The 26,596-nt window shown below is 35.2% G+C and overlaps 2 protein-coding genes across 6 annotated transcripts in view; one reads left to right on the plus strand and one right to left on the minus strand.

Annotated features, from left to right (window-relative positions):
• Positions 1–26,596, plus strand: part of LOC123560653 (thrombospondin type-1 domain-containing protein 7A-like) — a 443,009-nt gene that overhangs the window by 41,631 nt on the left and 374,782 nt on the right. For all 5 annotated transcript variants that reach the window (XM_053553308.1, XM_053553307.1, XM_053553309.1 and 2 more), the window contains exon 2: positions 23,502–23,573. The gene's annotated coding sequence lies outside the window, so the exon portion shown is untranslated. The remainder of the gene's footprint in view (positions 1–23,501; positions 23,574–26,596) is intronic.
• Positions 21,564–24,258, minus strand: LOC128546449 (hepatitis A virus cellular receptor 1-like). The gene is made up of 3 exons (XM_053516967.1): positions 24,248–24,258; positions 21,957–22,881; positions 21,564–21,734 (listed from the first exon to the last, which is right to left on the minus strand). The coding sequence occupies exons 1-3, from the start codon at positions 24,256–24,258 to the stop codon at positions 21,564–21,566; spliced, it is 1,107 nt and encodes a 368-aa protein (XP_053372942.1).

Consider the following 26,596-nt stretch of genomic DNA (forward strand, 5'->3'; position numbering starts at 1 on the left):
CAGTCTATATACATACAGTCCACATAATTATGCAATCTTGTGTGCGTCAAATTGCAATGTACTGTGTCAGTGCATGCGGGGGGGTACATTCATCACCTTTAGTGATAGCTCTAGTTTACTCTACCAGGAATAAAGGAATAAATGTATAAAGCCTTCAAGGCAAACAGGAAGCTTTTTGCTGACCAGCTTTTTTAGGCTACAGCTTGAAGCTTTCTGAGTGTTTATTGTTGCACCTAAAGCCTGTGCTTCTATGTTGTGTTTGCATTAATTGATTTCTACAGCACTATAATTTCTGTCAAGTGTTTATGATAATATTTTATTTCCTGTGGCTACCATCTGACCAAAATATTCAGCAATACTCCATGCCACATTGCCAGGGCACTCATTAAGATGTTGACCATCAGGTGCTTATACCCACTAATATATTGCTAGTGCAATATATGCTCCCAGGCATATTGAGTTTTTGAGTGGATAGTATATTTTGGTACAATGGAGAAGCCATCTACATGTATTTGGTTAAGGCCATTATTTTTTTATTTTTTGGTTTACGAACCGCCAGGATGACACATGGTCGTAGGAGGAGGGAAAAAAAATAAAATTAAAAAACAGAATCAGAATTTTTTTTTTCAGTAGGAAACGACCCTTTGAAAGGAGTATGGGTAAATTCTACATAACATCACACAGGCTGCATGTTATAATCTTCTTTCCCACTTTTGATGCTTTTTCCTGCAAATATACCTGTGACCTTGGTTATATTTGATTAAAAATGAGCCTTGGGGCTTGTCACAGCAGCTTGAGAAAAAATTTTGTCTTGGTATTTCTGTGAAATTACATTAATATACAGCTGGGCAGGTAGCTTAACATTTTTCTTGAAAGGACTGTACTATACATAAAAACTGCATATATTCTCACAAACTAAATGATTGGAGACAGAGAAGTCATATGTTAAACACTGACTGAAATTAATACCTTCTGTTAAAACAACAGATGGAAGAATCTAATACTCCCCACATTTGAACAACACTGTCACCATGGATATATGATTTTACACTCAGCAGCTTTCAAGCATCTTGGCTGTTTATGGACCCAGTCTGAAACTTAGGGGTACAGTATACACTGCACTGTGCCTAATAAGCAATTACCTTTTTAAGTGTTAGGAATAATAAGTGTCTAGCCATCTGGTAAACAGACACCTAGCCTATGTCTGTTAACTGGAAGCCTTGCCTTTCTTCATATAATTTTCTTGGTTTTTGTTAATTTATTTTATGAATAGGCCTAATGTAACATAGTCGAACTAATCCGACGTATACAGTTTGTTTTATATTGTGACGGTCAAACTGTAACAAAAGACAGAAATTAAAAAGCAGCCACTCAGCGACAGTAAGCTTGTCTAAATGTAACACAACAGTTCATCTTTGCAATGATCTTTGAAAATTCTGTTAGTCAATATTTGTCTTGCCACATCTACTGCACAGCTACATTGGAAAAGACAGTAATTACATCTATAATCAACATTTATCTGATGTTAATATATAACGTATAATAATTTTATTAAAAATACGTAATTCACAACTTATAAACAAAATAGGTTACTGGACGCCAAAAAGCTGTACAGGCTAAACATTTGCTTACTGGGCCTTACAATTACACAGTTTTAATGTCCCCTGTACCAGTTTATATCATCAAACAAAAGTACTGTCATCATTGTGTATTTAAATGATATTTTTCGGGAAAAAATGCTTTCAAGTTCGCGTAATAAGCGGTGCTATTGGAACGACAGTTACCGTAAACGTAGTTGTATACTAAATACAGACTGCATATCACCGACAATTGGCCATTTTTTCAGGAAAGCACTACGTCGCAACTTTGAATATTCTTGCATTTTCATTAAAATTACTTCAAAACTTTGGAAATAATACAGCCTGGGCGCAGCCATTTTTAAACGTTTCGTAAATTGCGTAACAAGCATGTTGATTGGGCGCAGTTTATATCGGAAATTTTAATTGGACGTTTACGTCATGCATAAGATATGAAGTTTAAAAATAGAATTATAGGAATTCCTAATGTTGATTTGACTCGTTCGCCGTGACCGATATTCGAAGAACGAGACTTTTTTTTTTTCTTTTTGGAATACGCGATGCATTTTTTCTTCTGCAAGCTTTCATGTCACAGCGGAGGAAATAAAAAAATCACGTTTTTTCAATTTTATTTTTTTTCTGAAAACACGTTTTTTTGAGCGGCGGTTCCGTAAACCGAAAGATCAAAAATAAAAGGCCTAATGGAAGATTGATAGTTTTACTCAGGTGCCTGTCAAGGCGCCTGCTTGTGTCTGAAATAATTTACAGGAGGACACATTGGGTCTTCCTCCACCATAAAAAAGCCACTCTTTGACCTGTAATTGTACCAGTGTAACATTTCACCCAACCAAAGCAAAATATTTGAAGAGACACAAAACCACTTATGTTAGCATTTTAACAGATCCTTGACTGGTTGAAAACAATACAAACTGAAGAGATTTTAGTCCAACATACACTTGTCTCAAACAAAGTCTGTATGGACATCATGAACAAAAATGGCCAACATACTTTTGTTTCCTGTTTACTCTTGTCTGAATAAAAATTTTGAAATATAGCTTTACAAGAATGACAGGGTTTTGGCTCAATGAGCATGAACCAGGGCAAGACAAGAGTTTAATAAAATAATAAATGGTAAGGGTAGATTTCCCAGAAGCACAGAGCACAGCAAACATGACGGGAGCCATACATGCAGAAAATAGAAACTGTAGTGACAAGATATAGCAGCCAGGTTGCTTTAGAAGTCCCACAACTATATATAAGATATAAACAAATGGGTATGGGGTAGAAAAGGTAGGGTAGGCATGGGGGTTATTATTGTTGGGGGAAGTGGAAAAAAGCAAGGCTCAGTATTCAAAAGAGAAAGCCACATTCCAAAAATGCAGCCTTCCTAGATGACAGCAGTGTTAGCATAAAGACCCAGACAAAGCAAAACAAATAGACAAGTAGGAAAAAATTAACAAACAAAGGGACACAGTGAGGCACTGCTCAGGGATGGCCAGTAGCAAAATTACCAGTTGGAGCTCCAGCTGGTATATGGTGGGTATATAACCTCAATCGTAGTAAAAAGGAGAGGGTAGGTAAAAGTAGGGTTGGGGTCAGGGGAAAAGAAAGGTAACACCACCAACCCTCAAGAACTTAAGAACAAAAACTTAAGAACAAAAACTTACTTTTGTCTCCCACTTGCCTTTGTTCAAGACAATTTAAGAATTTAATCCAACATATCATTGTCTTTCAAGTGTTTTTGTCCAAGCTAAGACAATATAAGAATTTAAACATACCATTTTCTCCCACGTGCTCTAGTCATAAATAGGGCATCACTAACCAAGACAGTACTAGACCAATAGACTTTTGACTAAATGAACACTTTGTATTAGGACAATACTAGACCAACAGACTTTTGACTGAATAAATATCTTGTATTAGGACAGTACTAGACCAACAGACTTCTGATTGAATGAACAACATGTATTAGGACAGTACTGGACCAACAGACTTTTGACTGAATGAACACCATGTATTAGGACAATACTAGACCAACAGACTTGACTGAATTAACATCTTGTATTAGGACAATACTTAAGCAACAGACTTTTAATCAAGTGAGCACCATGTATTAGGACAATACTAGACCAACAAACTTTTGACTGAATGAACACCATGTATTAGGACAATACTAGACCAACAGACTTTTGACTGAATGAACACCATGTATTAGGACAATACTAGACCAACAGACTTTTGACTTAATGAACACCGTGTATTAGGACAATGAAAAACAAACAGAAGCTTGACCAATTGAAAATTATGAACTGATTGAAAATCATGAACTAGGATAAAACAGGATCAGCCATCTTTAGTCTCAAGACCAACAGACTTGTTTGATTGAAAAAGAATAAACAAGGATTATACAGGGTCTGAACTAGGAAAAGACAAGACCAACAGGCTGTTGGCTGAATGAATGTCATGAACATGAACAAAAGAAGACCCAGAGATATCTGCTTCATTATACACCCGAAGAGAAGTATTATGTTATGGTCTCGGTGTCTGTCCATCCGTCCATCCGTTAGCAATTTCGTGTCCGCTCTGTAACTCTTGAACCCCTTGAAGGATTTCAAGGGAACTTGACACAAATGTTCACCACACTGAGATGACATGCAGAGCCATGTTTTGGATGTCTCATTTCAAGGTCAAGGTCACACTTAGGGGTCAAAGGTCATATGAGTGTGTTTCGTGTCCGCTCTGTAACTCGCGTGTCCACTCTGTAACTCTTGAACTGCTTGAGGGATTTCAAAGAAACTTGGCACATATGTTCACCACACTGAGACGACGTGCAGAGTGCTTGTTTCGGATGACTAGCTTCAAGATCAAGGTCACACTTAGTAGTGAAAGGTCATATATGACTTTGCTGTGTCCGCTCTGTAACTCTTGAACTGCTTGAAGGATTTCAAAGAAACTTGGCACAAATGTTCACCACACTGAAGCGACGTGCAGAGCGCATGTTTTGGATGACTCACTTCAAGGTCAAGGTCACTCTTAGGGGTCAAAGGTCATATATGACTTTGCTTTGTGTATATTGCTATGCATTGCAGTGCTCTTATTTTTATTTGGCAGATCCCTTTTTGTTCTCTTACAAAAATTATTTTTTTGAATTACTTCCCTTTTTTGTTACTATAAATAGCTTATTTTGAAACTTTTTTATTATTGGCAGTAGGGAAAAACCGAGACCACTTTTCTGTGGTACAACATGGATGGTACATCCAATTTTTAGATGTATTTTGACATAACTTTACCTGGTAAGAATTGTTTTTTGGACTTAGAATTCTTATTTTTGGAATTTTTTCTTTTTGTTGTTCCTGTCCTTTGGGCTTCAACAGTCAAGTTCTTGAAATTTTACTCCCATCCTCTGATGTAACCCTTCGGGCGTATATTGTACCGCTTGGGGGCGCTCTTGTTGAACATCATAAACTAGGACAAAGCAAGACCAGAATGATGTAAAGAAGACTAACAGCCTTTTGACTAAATGTTCAAAATTTGTAAAGAACAATTATACCACAAATTTGATGGTTTCTTGAACTATTCTTGTTCTACCTCCATGTGGTTTACAACTGGTTTCAGACAGAAATTGATTTTGCATTGGTAGACTCATTAAACAAGATGTAAGTGCAATTTTCAACATAAATGAGATTTGGATTTATAAATAAACCTAATATCTTGGGAATTAAAATCCAGGCGAACTAATACAACATGCATGAAACATAATTCACAGAAGCTGCAAAAATAAGAACGTATTTTTGAATTGAAATAGATATTGAATTGAAAATAAATACGTTTGAACTAAACTAGACTAGTGCTGTAAATACATTGTGAAAAAGCCCTATAAACACCAATGCAGATTAATCAGTGTTTTATTTAGAATTAGATAAAGAAACATCTTTGAAATAGCTTTATAATTAATTACATAACCAAATTTATTGTTAAACTTCCAAAATCATTAACCTATCAGATTGGATAATTTAATATGTAGAACTTGATGTTTAATTCCAAAAACACAAGTGTTTGTTTGTTTGTAAGCTTATTTATTGCTGCCAACAGTAACCCATATGGGTGACTCCTCCAGAAGACTGTTAGCAGTGTTATTGGGAGGATAATGCATGATACAGAAACTGCTCCAATTCCAGAAGGTTCCCTCCGGTGTAATACACCCACACATGGAACTGTTATCCAAATGTTAGTATGTGTAGTTGGAGCAATGGGGGCTCAAACTCACAAGCCCTGGTTCCATTGTCAGACAGTGTTACCACTGAACCACTTTAAGTCCAAAGTTGTTAATGAAATTTGATGAAATTAGTCATATAACTTACAAGCATTTGGCAGTTATATGTTTTGTACGTCGTCCTGTGTCCGTTTTCAACATTTTTATTTAAACATCTTCTCCTCAGAAACTACTAGACAGAAATTCAACAAACTTGGTCTGTAACATTCTGGTAAGGTCCCGTCTCAAGTTTGTTCAAATTGGGGTCACTAGAGCTAAGAAGAGAAAAACCTTTTAACACATTTTTCTCATGAACTTTTTGACAGATCTGTAACATCATTATTATTATTCCCATTTTTAAAGCGCCATTTTCCTGATAAACATGTTCAAAGGTGCTTTACCAAAACACCTAGACAAACTTATAGTAGTTTTACATAATTGCTAACACTTTGAGTCCAAAATAGCTTGAAAAAGCATTATTGTCTTACAGAATTTCTCGTTGAATTGCACCAACTTTTCCTTTAATTACAAGGCTAAAAGTTTGTACTTTTTAGCCTGATTTGTTCAATTTATTTTCTGAAATGGATTTAGAAAGCCCCTTTCATCTTGTCGAATTTAAGATTTGAGACGGAAGCATAATTTCTAAACGGCCTTCAATATTCATACATTTACTTTGTCTGTATAATGTCTTTAAATGAAAAATTCTGTCTTGTAGTTTTTCAAAATTCCCAGGGAAGACCTGGAACCACCACCCTTACATATTTTAACTATCCAGGCAAGTACAGTGTACTTTCCAACCTGATCTTTTAGGACTTTAGGACTTTTTTTGTCTTGTAGAGTTTCAGGCCTCTATTGTTACAGTAATCCCGGCTAGTACTGTACTGTACTTTCCAACATGAAATGTTCATATTTATTTTGTCTGAAATGGCTTTAAAATGAACAATTACATATTGCAGAATTTCAAAATTTGTCAGGGAGAACCCATTCCAATTCATATGTATAATTATCCAGGGCAGTACAATGTTCAACCTGATTTTTATCTGAAATTGCTTTCTGAATGCACCACTTTGTCCTGCAGGTTTTCAAATTTTCTTAGAGTGGACACTTGTACATATACATAATTTTCAAGGCTAGTAATGTGCGCTTTCCAAACATATGCTCACACATTTTGGTCAGAAATAGCATAAAAATACAGCATTTTGTTTTTCTGAATTTGAAAATTTCTGGGAAATGGTTAATGGCACTGTATGATATGTTCAGGGCAGCACCAGCTAAATCATTTGTCAAGTGCAAGAGGTTGTGTCATACTAGAAATAAACTGCTGGAAAATATACTTGTCTCGGTTGCAACTTTTCTCTTCATCAAAGATTTCACCTAAGTTTCTTGCAAAATCAATGTTTTAGACAATTCAGTCCATATTCTTTACTTAGTTCTATTGAAGTTGAAAGGTTGACATTTTATTAAACATAATGTGCTTTCTGTGTTGTTCCACACACTAAAGGGACCCTCAAAATGGATAATGTGTATGTTGTGTTTCTAAAAATACCTTATAAGATGTATTAGGTACTGTAATACAATAATTTCCAAGAAAGTTGTGCCTACATGTTTCTTATTCAGTGATAAAGTTTGCATGAATCAATCTTCTCATGTGTTACCAGAAACATCAAGCTTTAGAACTATATTTGTTAACTCAGAATAAAATTCAAAATTAAACATATGAATGACCTGCAAATTTGGTTTATATACAGCTAGTAAACAATACAATGAGTTGTACACTTTTTAAACAAGGCTGTTAGTGAGGTATGAATCTCCTTTAGTTTCAATTGGACTTGTATATTCTAAACTTTCAAGGGAGTTTGTAAACTACCCTGAAATGCCATGGAACAGCTGCTGTACACATGGTACATCTGTTGACCAGTAATACTTCTAGTAGTAATATGTTTCAGTAGCAGCTGTAATTGAGCATGAAATGAGCATTTTGACATCTTTCTTTTTTTGATAATTCATGTTCGTTATTTTGGAGTTTTCAAACATTTAAGTGGGCACGGATGTCAAAATGTCCAATCTTTACATTGCCACTGTTGTGTTTTACAGGAATATCATTTGCATTGTTGCTGTTGCAGCTGTTCTTGGCATGAGAAAGTTTTGAAAATCTTTCCAGTCAGGGAATAGCCATTGTATAGACTGATGAAAATATCTCATTAGTTTCTGGGAAGTAAGTAAGCAGTATATATCAATTAGTGAGTTCTAGGTGAGGGCTAGACTGAAGTATCTTATTTTTATGTTTACAGAAGCATTTTGAAATTCATAACCTTTACTAAAGATTTATTCATAATCATATCTTCTGTAGTCTAAAACACAAGGGATTAAGGCAAATTGTAATTGTGTTTAACTCCAGGGTTGTTGTTCACAATATTTCATAAAACACAAGACAGTTTGGCATCATTTGCTGACAGCTCGTTGAAACAAAAACACACTTTTTAAACCTGCAATCTTATCCCTTCTCTAACTAAAAACCATTACTCATTATAATTGTTTCGTGTTTATGTATAAAGTGATATTAAACATTTCCGCACATATCTAGAGACTTGTGCCTGTAGGGGTCAAACTTACCTAAGATGACTGACTACCCCTATCGTTCCAGACTTATAAAAGTTTATGTAAAAGGTAGAATTACCAGAGACACAGCATCCCTAACAGTAACCTTTAATAGTGACCATAGTCCAGCCACATCAAAGAAAGAAAAAAAAAATCAAATTCATTTATGTTGTGACGCACAAATTACATATAAAACTAAGTCAAAAGTAGTTTGTCAGTGCTCATCATGATCACTGGTAAGATATGTGAATATTACTGTGCATGTGAGGAAGTCATCCAGCTGGCTTATGGAAAGTCAGTGGTTCCACCTAGGTGCCCGCTGGTCAATGGTTCTACCCAGGTGCCTGTGCATGAAGAATTAATGCCCAAAGGGGCACATGGGGTTACCATCAAAAGAAAAAAGAATAGTACATTGTACTTTATACAGTCAAACCAATACAATCATATAGACCAATTTTGAAAAGTCATATAAATTTGGTCTTTATTTGCAATGTTAAAATCTGAAATAAATCCAGACGCCTCTGTTAATTAAGACTTAGATATGGGGCACTGGTTGTCTCTGTCAATATGTGGTCTTTCAGATGGGTTTCATTAATTACCTATGTCTGTTGATTTCTAATGTATGTATCTAACTTTTAGTGTCCTGTAAATATCAAAAGTCTTAAACCTACCTTATGTTTCCTAACACCTTTCCAAAATGGTATGTTTTCTGAAGACTTCAGACCCATACTTGCCTCTGCACCAACTTTAAATCATTAAGGAGCAAAAATAGTTAACCTCTGATATAAATCTAATATAAACAGTGTTTTATTTCTGCATTATTTAGATATTTTGGCAAATACCTCTTGTGATAGCTTGCAATGCTCTGAGGAAATAGATACAGGATTTCACTTGGGGGTAAATAATTGCTGGTTACAACTTTATTGTTCTTCTATCTGCCGAAAACTGTTTTTGATATTGTTGATTGTGACATATATCAATAAATCAATATGCTTAGGAAAAGATGGTAATATATTAGAGAGCATTTGTTTGTTTTGAGTGAATATAGAATATATCTCAGAGGAGTGCGGAAGTACCTATTGTTAAAGTAAATTTTTTTGGGTCAAAGTAAGATAATGCCATATTCACTCAAAAACAAGCACAGTTTCTTCTTGCTATGCATTTTGCAACAATTTTAATCTAAGTGTAGGAGACAAACATGTGTAAAAAGAAATGACGTCAAATGTCTAGCGACGTGATAAAGATGGACAAAGCAAAAAGGTCCAAATCATTTCTAACATTATGAAACTCAAATTAAAGTTCCATAAGGCTATAATTTTTATGTTAAAATCAGATGAAACAGCTGTCCAAATGAATGTTACGCATAATTATGTGGTTAGAATAACACTACTTTCATTACTGCACATGAACTTATTCCATTAGAACAATAAAGGGAGGTAATAAAAGACAATGAGTTCAATAAAACTTCCTATTTTGTTAATCAATATTCAATAACAATTATTAGAGAATCCAGTTATCGAATACAGGATGTGACCAGAAATCAATAAATTTTATGTTCCTAAAAAAAATGTAGCAGTCACATTCTAAACAAAGGCATTATGAGCATTTAAGTTACGTTATTACAATAGAAATATATACTATAGAATACAAAGCAACTAAAATTTTCAACCTGTTATATGCAAAATAAAAAATAATAGAAATTGATACACGGTGTATACATAGAATATATCATATATCACTCACAGTCAGTGATATATGCAGGGACTGATATGGATTATATCTCAGTTATAAGGTCACACTACAATAAACAGTATTCCCTATATATTCTATATAAAACTGACATTTTTTAAAGAGCTACCAAACATAGCTAGACCCATTTCAGAGAACAAATCCTTACCTCATTTTAAAGAGTTATGATAAAACTGATGTAAAATGAAGAGTAAAAGTAGGGGTCATGTATTTCGCTTGTCATCACATCTAAATCACACTGTTTTGACCTGAAAGTACTACTCATACTAAAATTGAGTTTCACTTCACAAAATACAACATCCTCTCCCAATTTTTTCTACCAAAATTTTAAAAATACATCCACAATGAAATTTAAACAGAAAACAGCTTTAATTTATACCTCTGTGACCATGCCAAGTGAAAAATTAGTGTTCAAAAACCTGCACGCCATTACGCATCTTGACAGATGGCTCCCACGCTGGTTCCTTTACTATAATTAGGCCTATAAAACACAGTATTTCATCAAAAAGCATAAAATTAAATAAGATAGTTTGTGGCATGAATCCCTTGTCAGTGGATTTATTCTTAGTTGGGGAATTTTGGCACCATCAGTACCTTATTCTGCTTTGATATTTGATTTTTGAGTTGCTATGTACCTTGTATAGATGAAAATCATCCCTTTTGATATCTTTATCTGAAGAATCATGTTGTTTTCAATATTAGGTAATATGAGAAAATTTTTATAAAATTATTTCCCTCTAGACTTTGTGAAATTGGACAATTTTCATGTCTGTTGGCCAAAATTTTTTTAGAAAGATTGATGTGGCTATATTCTTCTGGAGAATGAAAAGTACAAAGGGACAGTAAGTATCACTTTCTCAAGTTAGTTCTGATCTGAACATCAAAACTCAAATGAACATGTTTTGGCATTGTATATGATATTAATTGTTTGGTTTATCAGTGAACCTCAATGGAAATATATGGGGTCAGAATGATAAATTGGAGGCGGGGCATTTAAGTGGAGGATCACTTACAAACACTTTAATTGATTTTGAGGTAGATTGAAAACGAAAGTTGGATTTACATCGACACCATTACCTCCTGGCGGAGAGCAGAATCGGTCCCGCTGTACTATCGATTTTTGTTTGCTTAAAAATAAAACCAATAAAATATTGTTTTATTATTGTCTCTTATTTAAAAATTAAATAACTTTATGAATAAATAGAAAGCAATTTTCATTTCTCGGAATGGCATCTTTCAAAGTGACATCAACTTCTCAATTAAAACCATTAACTTTTAGCCGAGACAATTATAACGAGGCAATTTACCAAAATGGTGAAAATCATAAAAAAAACTTTTTTTTGAAGCTGTAAATTTGTCTATGCCTGTGTAGAATACGCACCCACAATTTGGGGGTGGTCCTTGGCGTAAAAAAAACTGCACATTATACACGAGTATCTACAGTAGCTATATTTGCTGAATAAATCAGTCTGGTACATTAATTGAAAAGTATGACTATTTTCTGAAATATTTCCAGCTTTCAGACAGACAAGAAATATCTTTTATAAAGTTTTGTTTTATATACCAAGCTTTTCTATTTGTAAATCACAGTTGAATTGTGTGTTGTAAGCTTGTTACTCCTTTCTTATAAACAGAAAATGGGAACTTTGATATTTCTGTCTCCAGTGGGATTTATAAGACAAGAAATTATATTTAACATGTTTTGTCTATGCTTTCTTTGAGATTATAGCAAAATGGAAAAATCTGTTTACTTTTGTTGGGAGGATGTTGACATCTGAGACGATAATTCAGCCTAAAATGGCAAAAATATTGATGTAAAGTTATTGTATGAAAACATCAGTTGAAATGGTTAATCCTAATTACAGAAAACCTACATCAGATTTTCCAGGATTTGCTGTAATTGCTTTATTTAGAAAAAAATCTTCAAAGCTATTGAGTATTTTTCGGTAAAACATTATCAATATTTTCAAACAATTCTTCTTTACAGTTAGTGTTAGATGATTGACAGAATGCAGTGAACCTGGTTTGCAGGGTGTTCTATCTAAAACATCCTTGAGAACTATTATTAAGACATGTACGGTCAAACCTGCATTTAGCAACCAGCTAAGGGAGAAACACAATCTGGCAGCTTAAGGCAGGTGGCTGCTTAAGACAAGTTGAAATTAAGCAAACTGTCAGTTTTGGAAGTAATATGACTGGCTCGCAGCCTGAGGTAAGTGGCTGTTCCAACAAAGATGACATCTAAAGCTTTAACTGTATATGCAAAACTTTAATCAATTTATCTGATTGCCTGGCTTATAAGGTAAATGCTAGTGCACAGATATATTGAGTGTTTGTGGAACAGGCAAAATTATTTCTTTTAAGAATACCCTTGACAACATTTAATGAAAGACTGAGGATGAAATAAAACTTGTTTGTACAAATACAACTTGCATATTAATTTGCAGGGATCGTTTTACCACTGTTAATCATTTCAGTTAGTTATGAATCCAGAGCGGAGTCTGTATGCCTTATTAATTTAAAAGAGAAGATATCTTGTTTTAACATTTAAAAGGTCTCTTCTAACCTGTAAAAAACATTAGAGAGTAATTAATACCTATTTCTGGTAAATTAAATTTAATTTACTCCAGGAAACATTAACTGGTAGGTGGTGTCAGCATGCCACTTGTGTAATTATGGATGCAAGAATTAATTTGTACTTATGTTTATTGTTATGTACATAAATAGATTCTGTAATTGTTTGTTGTTATTAGATAGTAGAAAATGCTTAAAATGTGTAAAAGCTGCAAAATATTCTGGTGTTCTGTTTTGACTAGAAGAATTATATAACAATATGGAATTTACAGTAGGTTTCAAGAAAAAATAAGTTGACACTGTTCTTGATTTTATTACCAACTTCATGCCATGTTTCATTCGTTTCAATCACATGTAGGTTGTGTCTGGAATTGAACCCAGGCTGACTCAGCAATAAATTCTTTTCTGCATTCTTGACCAGTACACCATGGAGGAATTATAATTAATGGTTGTTGAATATAATGCTTTATAATTAAGGCTATTTACCTCTGGTAACCGTTACAAATGCTTTTCTATTTTGGATGGAAAAATTAGTAAAAACAACATATACTGTGTTTCCATAACATACAATCTGTCAGTAACTTAAGTTTCAAAACCTTCATAAGAAAAATAGCAATAATAATTTGATAACTTCACATTATTTTCTTTTGTTGTTGTCATACAATCTTAAATCTACAAAACAATTGTCAATTTACTGATATATACATTGAATTCCTGAGAAAGACTGCATACTGAAGGGGCTACACTATTAGACAGTTCAAAGAACTGTTACACACCTTCATTTTGATGCATTTACAGTACTACTGAAATTTCTTATTAACAGCAATTGTATTTTTTGTTTCTTTACAAATGACATTTATTTATAAAGGGGCACAGCTTTTTGAGAATGTTTTAAGTATCAAGTGGTACAGGACAGTATGGTAGAGCATGTAATGGAGAGGTAAATTGTTGGTAAAGATGTTGCTCGTTTACCAGATATTTCTGTGTTTTGATAAAATACTTGTAAACCTTGAATGTTTCAAATGTAGTAATGGTAACACTAAGAAGAGTCGGAATTCAACTAATAATTGCTGATTTTATGAAGTTTAATCAATCTAGTATCTGATTATTTATGATGTTTGATTATACTACTGAAACACATAAGACACATTGTAAAGCATCTTTTTCCACATATAGAAAAAATAATCAACTTTAACCAAGGAATTAATTTTCTATGCAATCCACTTGAAGCCATTAAGAGATGTCCCCTCTGATCTGCATTACACCAGTTTTATATTGATAGGCATACCAGAACCTGTCCATTCATTTAAATAAATCACAGAAAGGCTCCAACCTACCCTTACACATACATCAAAGATTTCATAGCATGTAAACTTTAAATATTGTTTTCCTAAGCAAACATTTGGTAATACTGTACTGTTCTATCTGTTATAGTGTTCTTATATTCGGGCTTATAAAAGTGTTTTATAGCTCTGTACTTAATCTAATGCTAGTTTTTATGGCATTGTGATCCAGTTTTGTAGTATTTTGATGTCTCTCCTGTCACTAAACCCAGCTGCTATTGCTGTTTTCAGAGCTTCCTGTTCCAATCTCATTATGATGATGTATTTAATTATATGTGTTTCATAGGTCTAAGATGATGTGATGTTTCTTTCTGTCATTTAGCCAGTGCATTGTGTTTTCCATAGTTCTTGAATTTGATAATGTAATATATTTTCATACCATTATTTAGCTTAGGTTATTGTTATTTTCAGAACTCTTTGTCATTCTTTCTTTCATGTAGCTTAGGTAATCTTGTTAGTTTCTTTGATGATATGGTGATTTTCTCTTTGCCATTCAGCCTATGTGGTGTTGTTAATTGATAGTGTGATACTCTCTATGCAGTTAAGTCTATGTAAGATTCTCTCCAATGATATGGTGTTTCCTTATGTAATTCAACCAAGGTACTACTGCTGTTTCATGATATTATCATGTTTTCTATGTCCTTTGGCCTAGGTAGTGTTACTTATGAAACTGTGATGTTTTCTATGTCCTTTGGCCAAGGTAGTGTTGCCGATGAAACTGTGATGTTTTCTATGTCCTTTGGCCAATGAAGTGTTGCCGATGATACTTTGATGTTTTCTATGTCCTTTGACCTAAGTAGTGTTGCTGATGAAACTGTGATGTTTTCTATGTTCTTTGGCCTAGGTAGTGTTCCTTTTGCCTAGGTAGTGTTGCCGATGAAACTGTGATGTTTTGTATGGCCATTGGCCAAGGTAGTGTTGCTGATGATACTGTGATGTTTTCTATGTTCTTTGGCCTAGGTAGTGTTGCCAGTGATACTGTAATGTTTTCTATGTCCTTTGGCCTAGGTAGTGTTGCTGAAGATACTGTGGTGTTTCCTATGTCCTTTGGCCATGGAAGTGTTGTTGATGAAACTGATGTTTTCTATGGTAGTGTTGTTGATGATACTGTGATATTTTCTATGTCCTTTGGCCTAGGTAATGTTGCTGGTGATACTGTGATGTTTTCTATATCCTTTGGCCTAGGTAATGTTGCTGATAATACTGTGACGTTTTCTGTATATTTTGGCCTAGGTAATGTTTCTGATAAAACTGTGATGTTTTCTATATCCTTTGGCCTAGATAATGTCCTTTGGCCAAGGCAATGTTGCTGATGATACTGTGATGTTTTCTATGTCCTTTGGCCTAGGTAGTGTTGCTGGTGATACTGTGATGTTTTCTATATCCTTTAGCCTAGATAGTGTTGCTGGTGATACTGTGATGTTTTCTATATCCTTCGGCCTAGGTAATGTTGCTGATAATACTGTGACGTTTTCTGTATATTTTGGCCTAGGTAATGTTTCTGATAAAACTGTGATGTTTTCTATATCCTTTGGCCTAGATAATGTCCTTTGGCCAAGGCAATGTTGCTGATGATACTGTGATGTTTTCTATATCCTTTGGCCTAGGTAGTGTTGCTGGTGATACTGTGATGTTTTCTATATCCTTTGGCCTAGGTAATGTTGCTGATAATACTGTGACGTTTTCTGTATATTTTCGCCTAGGTAATGTTTCTGATAAAACTGTGATGTTTTCTATATCCTTTGGCCTAGATAATGTCCTTTGGCCAAGGCAATGTTGCTGATGATACTGTGATGTTTTCCATGTCCTTTGGCCTAGGTAATGTTGCAGATGATACTGTGATGTTTCTATGTCCTTTTGCCTAGGAGGTGTTGCTGATGATACTGTGATGTTTTCTATATCCTTTGGCCTAGGTAATGTTGCTGATGATACTGTGACGTTTTCTATGTCCTTTGGCCTAGGTAGTGTTGCTGATGATACTGTGATGTTTCTATGTCCTTTGGCCTAGGTAGTGTTACTGATGATACTGTGACGTTTTCTATGTCCTTTGGCCTGGGTAATGGTTGCTGATGATACTGTGAGGTTTTCTATGTCCTTTTGCCTAGGTAGTGTTGCTGATGATACTGTGATGTTTTCTATGTCCTTTGACCTAGGTAATGTTGCTGATGATACTGTGATGTTTTCTATATCCTTTGGCCTGAGTAATTGTTGCTGATAATACTGTGATGGTTTCTATGTCCTTTGGCCTAGGTAATGTTGCTGATAATACTATGATGTTTTCTATGTCCTTTGGCCAAGGTAATGTTGCTGATGATACTGTGATGTTTTCTATGTCCTTTGGCCAAGGTAATGTTGCTGATGATACTGTGATGTTTTCTATGTCCTTTGGCCTGGGTAGTGTTGCTGATAATACTGTGATGTTTTCTATGTCCTTTGGCCAAGGTAATGTTGCTGATGATACTGTGATGTTTTCTATGTCCTTTGGTCTGGGTAATGGTTGCTGATAATACTGTGATTTTTTGTATGTCCTTTGGTCAAGGTAATGTTGCTGATGGTACTGTGATGTTTACTATATCCTTTGGCCTAGGTAATATTGCTGATGATATTGTGATGTTTTCTATATCCTTAGGCCTAGGTAATGTTGCTGACGATCCTGTGATGTTTTCTATGTCCTTTGGCCTATGTAGTGTTGCTGATGATACTGTGATGTTTTCTATGTCCTTTGGCCTAGGTAATGTTGCTGATGATACTGTGATGTTTTCTATGTCCTTTGGCCAAGGTAATGTTGCTGATGATACTGTGATGTTTTCTATTTCCTTTGGCCTAGGTAGTGTTGCTGATGATACTGTGATGTTTTGTATATCCTTTGGCCTAGTTAATGTTGCTGATGATACTGTGACGTTTTCTATATCCTTTGGCCAAGGTAATGTTGCTGATGATACTGTGATGTTTTCTATGTCCTTTGGCCTAGGTAATGTTGCTGATGATACTGTGATGTTGTCTATGTCCTTTGGCCAAGGTAATGTTGCTGATGATACTGTGATGTTTTCTATGTCCTTTGGCCTAGGTAATGTAGCTGATGATACTGTGATGTTTTCTATGTCCTTTGGCCTAGGTAATGTTGCTGATGATACTGTGATGTTTTCTATGTCCTTTGGCCAAGGTAATGTTTCTGATGATACTGTGATGTTTTCTATATCCTTTGGCCTGGGTAATGGTTGCTGATAATACTGTGATGTTTTCTATGTCCTTTGGCCTGGGTAATGGTTGCTGATAATACTGTGATGTTTTCTATGTCCTTTGGCCTAGGTAGTGTTGCTGATGATACTGTGATGTTTTCTATATCCTTGAGTCTGGGTAATGGTTGCTGATAATACTGTGATGTTTTCTATATCCTTTGGCCTGGGTAATGGTTGCTGATAATACTGTGGTGTTTTCTATATCCTATGGCCTAGGTAATGTTGCTGATAATACTGTGATGTTTTCTATATCCTTTGGCCTAGGTAGTGTTTCTGATGAAACTGTGATGTTTTCTATATCCTTTGGCCAAGGGAATATTGCTGATGATACTGTGATGTTTTCTATGTCATTTGGCCAAGGTAATGTTGCTGATGATACTGTGATGTTTTCTATGTCCTTTGGCCTGGGTAGTGTTGCTGATGATACAGTGATGTTTTCTATGTCATTTGGCCAAGGTAATGTTGCTGATGATACTGTGATGTTTTCTATGTCCTTTGGCCTGGGTAGTGTTGCTGATGATACAGTGATGTTTTCTATGTCATTTGGCCAAGGTAATGTTGCTGATGATACTGTGATGTTTTCTATGTCCTTTGGCCTGGGTAGTGTTGCTGATGATACTGTGATGTTTTCTATGTCCTTTGGCCAAGGTAATGTTGCTGATGATACAGTGATGTTTTCTATGTCATTTGGCCAAGGTTATGTTGCTGATGATACTGTGAGGTTTTCTATGTCCTTTGGCCAAGGTAATGTTGCTGATGAGACTGTGATGTTTCCTATGTCCTTTGGCCAAGGTAATGTTGCTGATGATACTGTGATGTTTTCTATGTCCTTTGGCCAAGGTAATGTTGCTGATGATACTGCGATGTTTTCTATGTCCTTTGGCCTAGGTAATGTTGCTGATGATACTGCGATGTTTTCTATATCCTTTGGCCTAGGTAATGTTGCTGATGATACTGTGACGTTTTCTATATCATTTGGCCTAGGTAGTGTTGCTGATGCTACGTTGATGTTTTCTATGTCCTTTGGCCTGGGTAATGTTGCTGATGATACTGTGATGTTTTCTATGTCCTTTGGCCTAGGTAATGTTGCTGATGATACTGTGATTTTTTCTATATCCTTTGGCCAAGGTAATGTTGCTGATGATACTGTGACGTTTTCTATGTCCTTTGGCCTGGGTTGTGTTGCTGATGATACTGTGACATTTTCTATATCCTTTGGCCTGGGTAGTGTTGCTGATAATACTGTGATGTTTTCTATGTCCTTTGGCCTAGGTAGTGTTGCTGAAGATACTGTGATGTTTTCTATATCCTTTGGCCTGAGTAATTGTTGCTGATAATACTGTGATGGTTTCTATGTCCTTTGGCCTAGGTAATGTTGCTGATAATACTATGATGTTTTCTATGTCCTTTGGCCAAGGTAATGTTGCTGATGATACTGTGATGTTTTCTATGTCCTTTGGCCAAGGTAATGTTGCTGATGATACTGTGATGTTTTCTATGTCCTTTGGCCTGGGTATTGTTGCTGATAATACTGTGATGTTTTCTATGTCCTTAGGCCAAGGTAATGTTGCTGATGATACTGTGATGTTTTCTATGTCCTTTGGTCTGGGTAATGGTTGCTGATAATACTGTGATGCTTTCTATGTCCTTCGGTCAAGGTAATGTTGCTGATGATACTGTGATGTTTTCTATATCCTTTGGCCTAGGTAATGTTGCTGATGATATTGTGATGTTTTCTATATCCTTAGGCCTAGGTAATGTTGCTGATGATACTGTGATGTTTTCTATGTCCTTTGGCCTATGTAGTGTTGCTGATGATACTGTGATGTTTTCTATGTCCTTTGGCCAAGGTAGTGTTGCTGATGATACTGTGTTGTTTTCTACGCCTTTAGCCAAGGTAGTGTTGCTGATGAAACTGTGATGTTTTCTATGTCCTTTGGCCTAGGTAGTGTTGCTGATGATACTGTGATGTTTTCTATGTCCTTTGGCCAAGGTAATGTTGCTGATGATACTGTGATGTTTTCTATGTCCTTTGGTCTGGGTAATGGTTGCTGATAATACTGTGATGCTTTCTATGTCCTTCAGTCAAGGTAATGTTGCTGATGATACTGTGATGTTTTCTATATCCTTTGGCCTAGGTAATGTTGCTGATGATATTGTGATGTTTTCTATATCCTTAGGCCTAGGTAATGTTGCTGATTATACTGTGATGTTTTCTATGTCCTTTGGCCTAGGTAGTGTTGCTGATGATACGGTGATGTTTTCTATGTCCTTTGGCCAAGGTAATGTTGCTGATGATACTGTGATGTTTTCTATGTCCTTTGGTCTGGGTAATGGTTGCAACTGTGATGCTTTCTATGTCCTTCGGTCAAGGTAATGTTGCTGATGATACTGTGATGTTTTCTATATCCTTTGGCCTGGGTAATGTTGCTGATGATATTGTGATGTTTTCTATATCCTTAGGCCTAGGTAATGTTGCTGATGATACTGTGATGTTTTCTATGTCCTTTGGCCTATGTAGTGTTGCTGATGATACTGTGATGTTTTCTATGTCCTTTGGCCAAGGTAGTGTTGCTGATGATACTGTGTTGTTTCTACGCCTTTAGCCAAGGTAGTGTTGCTGATGAAACTGTGATGTTTTCTATATCCTTTGGCCTGGGTAATGGTTGCTGATAATACTGTGATGTTTTCTATGTCCTTTGGTCTGGGTAATGGTTGCTGATAATACTGTGATGTTTTCTATGTCCTTTGGCCTAGGTAATGTTGCTGATGATACTGTGATGTTTTCTATGTCCTTAGGCCTAGGTAATGTTGCTGATGATTCTGTGATGTTTTCTATGTCCTTTGGCCTAGGTAGTTTTGCTGATAATACTGTGATGTTTTCTATGTCCTTTGGCCAAGGTAATGTTACTGATGATACTGTGATGTTTTCTATGTCCTTTGGCCTAGGTAATGTTGCTGATGATACTGTGATGTTTTCTATATCCTTTGGCCAAGGTAATGTTGCTGATGATACTGTGATGTTTTCTATGTCCTTTGGCCTGGGTAGTGTTGCTGATGATACTGTGACATTTTCTATATCCTTTGGCCTGGGTAGTGTTGCTGATAATACTGTGATGTTTTCTATGTCCTTTGGCCTAGGTAGTGTTGCTGAAGATACTGTGATGTTTTCTATATCCTTTGGCCTGAGTAATTGTTGCTGATAATACTGTGATGGTTTCTATGTCCTTTGGCCTAGGTAATGTTGCTGATAATACTATGATGTTTTCTGTGTCCTTTGGCCAAGGTAATGTTGCTGATGATACTGTGATGTTTTCTATGTCCTTTGGCCAAGGTAATGTTGCTGATGATACTGTGATGTTTTCTATGTCCTTTGGCCTGGGTAGTGTTGCTGATAATACTGTGATGTTTTCTATGTCCTTTGGCCAAGGTAATGTTGCTGATGATACTGTGATGTTTTCTATGTCCTTTGGTCAGGGTAATGGTTGCTGATAATACTGTGATGCTTTCTATGTCCTTCGGTCAAGGTAATGTTGCTGAAAGATACTGTGATGTTTCTATATCCTTTGGCCTAGGTAATGTTGCTGATGATATTGTGATGTTTTCTAATCCTTAGGCCTAGGTAATGTTGCTGATGATACTGTGATGTTTTCTATGTCCTTTGGCCTATGTAGTGTTGCTGATGATACTGTGATGTTTCCTATGTCCTTTGGCCAAGGTAGTGTTGCTGATGATACTGTGTTGTTTTCTACGCCTTTAGCCAAGGTAGTGTTGCTGATGAAACTGTGATGTTTTCTATATCCTTTGGCCTGGGTAATGGTTGCTGATAATACTGTGATGTTTTCTATGTCCTTTGGTTTGGGTAATGGTTGCTGATAATACTGTGATGTTTTCTATGTCCTTTGGCCTAGGTAATGTTGCTGATGATACTGTGATGTTTTCTATGTCCTTAGGCCTAGGTAATGTTGCTGATGATACTGTGATGTTTTCTATGTCCTTTGGCCTAGGTAGTGTTGCTGATGATACTGTGATGTTTTCTATGTCCTTTGGCCAAGGTAGTGTTGCTGATGATACTGTGATGTTTTCTATGTCCTTTAGCAAAGGTAGTGTTGCTGATGAAACTGTGATGTTTTCTATATCCTTTGGCCTGGGTAATGGTTGCTGATAATACTGTGATGTTTTCTATATACTTTGGCCTGGGTAATGGTTGTTGATAATACTGTGATGTTTTCTATGTCCTTTGGCCTGGGTAATGGTTGCTGATAATACTGTGATGTTTTCTGTGTTCTTTGGCCAAGGTAATGTCCTTTGGCCAAGGTAATGTTGCTGATGATACTGTGATGTTTTCTATGTCCTTTGGCCTAGGTAATGTTGCTGATAATACTGTAATGTTTTCTATATCCTTTGGCCAAGGTAATGTTGCTGATGATACTGTGATGTTTTCTGTATCCTTTGGCCTAGGTAGTGTTGCTAATAATACTGTAATGTTTTCTATATCCTTTGGCCTAGGTAGTGTTGCTGATGATACTGTGATGTTTTCTATATCCTTTGGCCTAGGTAATGTTGCTGATGATACTGTGATGTTTTCTATGTCCTTTGGCCAAGGTAATGTTGCTGATGATACTGTGATGTTTTCTATATCCTTTGGCCTAGGTAGTGTTGCTGATAATACTGTAATGTTTTCTATATCCTTTGGCGTAGGTAGTGTTGCTGATGATACTGTGATGTTTTCTATTTCCTTTGGCCTAGGTAATGTTGCTGATAATACTGTAATGTTTTCTATATCCTTCGGCCAAGGTAATGTTGCTGATGATACTGTGATGTTTTCTATGTTCTTTGGCCTAGGTAATGTTGTTGATAATACTGTAATGTTTTCTATATCCTTTGGCCTTGGTAGTGTTGCTGATGATACTGTGATGTTTTCTATGTCCTTTGGCCTAGGTAGTGTTGCTGATGATACTGTGATGTTTTCTATATCCTTTGGCCAAGGTAATGTTGCTGATGCTACGTTGATGTTTTCTATATCCTTTGGCCAAGGTAGTGTTGCAGACGATACTGTGATGTTTTCTATGTCCTTTGGCCAAGGTAGTGTTGCTGACGATACTGTGATGTTTTCTATGTTCTTTGGCCAAGGTAGTGTTGCAGACGATACTGTGATGTTTTCTATGTCCTTTGGCCAAGGTAGTGTTGCTGATAATACTGTGATGTTTTCTATGTTCTTTGGCCTAGGTAGTGTTGCTGAGGATACTGTGATGTTTTCTATGTCCTTTGGCCAAGGTAGTGTTGCTGATAATACTGTGATGTTTTCTATGTCCTTTGGCCTAGGTAGTGTTGCTGATGGTACTGTGATGTTTTCTATGTCCTTTGGCCTAGGTAGTGTTGCTGATGATACGGTGATGTTTTCTATGTCCTTTGGCCAAGGTAATGTTGCTGATGATACTGTGATGTTTTCTATGTCCTTTGGCCTAGGTAGTGTTGCTGATGATACTGTGACGTTTTCTATGTCCTTTGGCAAAGGATTCGTGTTGTTTATGAAACTTTGATGTTTTCTATGGTAGTGTTTCTGATGATACTGTGATGTTTTCTATGTCCTTTAGCCTAGGTAGTGTTACTGATGATACTGTGATGTTTTCTGTGTCCTTTGGCCAAGGAATAGTTGTTGATGAAACTGTGATGTTTTCTATGGTTGTGTTGCTGATGATACGGTGATGTTTTGTTTGCCATTTAGTCTGGGTTGCATAGCTCTATGACGATAGTGAGATTTTGGCTTAATTGGTGTTTTTGAGGTTCTGAGTTCTTTGATTTTATTTTGATGTTACTTTAATTCACAAACATAGATCCCTTGAAGAGATTTTAATGTTCATCCTTTAATTTCACATTGGTATTATAATTGGTTTCAACCTTTTTGGCTCTTTTATTTTATTTGTTTAGAATTATCCATATTCATATAATTATTCAAGTCTTCCGTTCTTTCCAATTTCTGCAGTAGGTCAACATTATGAAAATAAGGAGATGTTTTGCAGGTTTTGTTTTTTCTGTGTTTTGGCTGCTAGCAGTGCTGGTCATATCTTCAGCTCCTGTTAGAATTAATTGTTGATGGAAATGAAGCATGATATATGGCCATTTTGGAACCATTTGTACAACTATTGTTTTTCTCTGTATATTGCAGGACCTGGTATATATGGACATACAGAATGATAGTGGCATGTACAGTAACTGTATAACCATGACCAGCAAAAAGGTGAGAAAGTTATTATAAGCTTGGTTTCTGTTGCACTTTCCTCTGTTCACAATGATTACAGCCTGCATCTTTTGAAGGCCCATTCAGTCCAAAAATCCCAAAACTTAAATCTGAGTGAGAGAATGGACTAGCCCTCTCACTGACTACAATTCTATGATGTCACTGTCAAGTTATGGATATTGACTTTTGGAGCAGTTTGCCTTTGGACTTCTGGCTAAATCTGCCATGAATGTTGACTTTCTTACTAAATTAGTCCATTGTGTCAGATGACTTGGGGAATCTGCAGTTAGTGTCAGGTTTTTAAAGTTCAAGGACCATTGGGCAGTCACCTCCACAACAGTCTTTTAATTCAGTAAAATATTTAAAAGTAGTATAATTTATCACATTACATGCCTGCTTGTTGCTTTCCTAGTATTAAGACAATCAGAATTAAGAATGTTTCTGAAGAAATGTAGGCATATCCTGTGTACCAGCCTGATGTCTGTTATAGAAATGCATGTCATAACTGTCGGAACGAATGAGACATTATGCAGTATTCCTGCTATGATTACAAAAATGTTCATTTTAAGCAAGTACCATATCTACTCTGTTACACAAAAAATATGTAGTTTTAAAGCACAACCAGTGATTTAAAAGTTTCATGATAAAACACAACACAAACATTTATTTCTTACATTTTCCTCATTTCTTACATTTATTGTGTACAATGCACATAGTGTTTCATATTTTCTACTAGGTGGTGTCTAGAAGATTAAATATATTTTTTCTGGTATATATTAGGAAAGTCCATTCCTCATAGTGCTGAAAGTAAATGAATATTTGATACTTCATGACAGAAGCCAAATAAATATTTGTTATTTTGATACAGAATTCAAAGGAATGTTTTATATTTGGTGTTAGAAGTTAAATGAATATGTGATACTTGGTGATGGAAATCAAATGAATATTTGATACTTGGTGTTGGAAGTCAAAGTTTTTATACTTAGTGTTACAATCAAAAATATTTAATACTTGTGTAAAACTAAAATGAATATTTGATAGTGGTTTTGGGAAGTCAAATAATATTTGTACTTGGTATGGAACTCAAAGAATATTGATACATGAAACTTGTGATGAAACTCAAATGAATTTTTGATACTTGGTGGGGAAGTCTATGAATTTTTGATCTTGGTGTTAAAAGCAAATGAATTTTTGTACTTGTAAGGGGAACTCAAATAAATATTTGTTTTGGGTTTTGGGAAAGCGATGAATTTTGATATTTGGTGTTAAATCAAAGAATATTTGATACTTTGATGATGGAACTCAAATGAATTTTAATTTTTGTATTGATGTTTGAAGTCAAAAGAATTTTTGTACTTGTGTGGAACCAAATGAATTTTAAATTTTTGTACTTGATGTTTGAAGTCAAAAGAATATTTGATACTTGATGATGGAACTCAAATGAATATTAATTTTGATACTTGATGTTTGAAGTCAAAAGAAAATTTGATACTTGATGATGGAACTCAAATGAATATTAATTTTGATACTTGATGTTTGAAGTCAAAAGAAAATTTGATACTTGATGAGGAATCAAATGAATATTATTTTGATACTTGATGTTTGAAGTCCAAAGAAAATTTGATATTTGATGATGGAACTAAATTTTAAATTTTAAATTTTTGTATTAAATTTTTGAAGTAAAAAAAAAAATTTTGTTTTACTTTGATGAATTCAATTGAATTTTAAATTTTTGTACTTAATTTTTAAAGCAAAAGAAATTTGATTTTGGTTTTTGAAGTCAATAAATATTTTGTACTTGATGATGGAACAAAATTTGAAATTTTTTTTTTATGAGGGTATATAATGTATATTTATATTTTTAAATGAGTAACACAAAAAATTTTCTACTTTTGGGTGGAATACAAAGTATTTCATTTGATAATGGAATGTGAATGTTTATTTCATACTTGATGAAGGCACATGAATGAATAGTTTACTAGTTGCAGCTTTTCTGAAACACATTATTATAGTTGCTATTAATTAGGGTGGGAGTGATTGCACTTATTATCATAAATTTGATAACTGTATTGTGTGAGTTATTGAAATCAACATAGACAGTGAAGACACATTTACCTTGGACATATGTTTGTGATAATGCCATTTTGGCAGCAGGCAGTCAGTTCACTGCCATTTTATTGTTAGTATAACTAACAAATTATAACAGGATGTATATTTATGAGAGTCTTTTCACTGAGTATTCTACTTCATTCTCCTCACACTGCTGAGAAAAATTACAGAAAAGACTGAGCTACTATGCGTTACTTACTGTGGTAGAATTTCCTGTCAATATATTCAGCAGTACTCGGCATTATTAAAATCTGAAGTCATTAGTTCTCCAGCTATCATGTGGAGAAGTTGTAAGTCTCTTGTGGAGAACATAATGCATACTTGTCTGTACTGTAAATCATGGGGTATTAAACAGTCATTACTTAAATGAAAACTTCATCTTTTGTTTAAAAGTCCAGGATGAACTGTATTTTTGTACATCTGTCTAAGCAGAATGATGTCGTTCCAAATATAATAGGGAACGATCCTACCGATTTTTGCCGTGAAGCGACGAAATTTGGGATCGACCCCTCTACGGTAACATGCGATATACCGAATGAGATATATACTATCGAATTAGAAAAAATTATACTTCTGGCACATGCACAGAGAGTCTGATTTCAAACTTTTTGGAAGAATATGTTTTTTCCTTGTGTCTAATAAGCGTCCACATTACTTGTCCAAACTGCAACGTCTTGCACATCAGTACAAATTATAGACACGTAGTGTTCGCATCAAGTGAGCACAGTTCATATAGATAAATATACCTCTCCGGAGGGTGCGCCTATCCAAGAGGCGGAAATTACCTTTAATACAATACAATATGGGCAGTGTAGTTTTTATTCAAAATCTACCTTTAAATTTAAGAAATAATAAGTTCCCAAGTGTGGTTTATCGTAGAATAACCCGTGTTTTGAGTTCTTATGCATAAGAAT

This window comes from Mercenaria mercenaria, chromosome 10 (assembly GCF_021730395.1).
Source record: "Mercenaria mercenaria strain notata chromosome 10, MADL_Memer_1, whole genome shotgun sequence".
Lineage (NCBI taxonomy): Eukaryota > Metazoa > Mollusca > Bivalvia > Venerida > Veneridae > Mercenaria > Mercenaria mercenaria.

Coding starts and splice junctions, on each gene's coding strand:
- LOC128546449 (XM_053516967.1), bottom strand. Junction 21,735..21,956: donor AGGATATAGAAAACATCACA/GTATCATCAGCA, acceptor CCTTGGCCAAAG/GATATAGAAAACATTACAGT.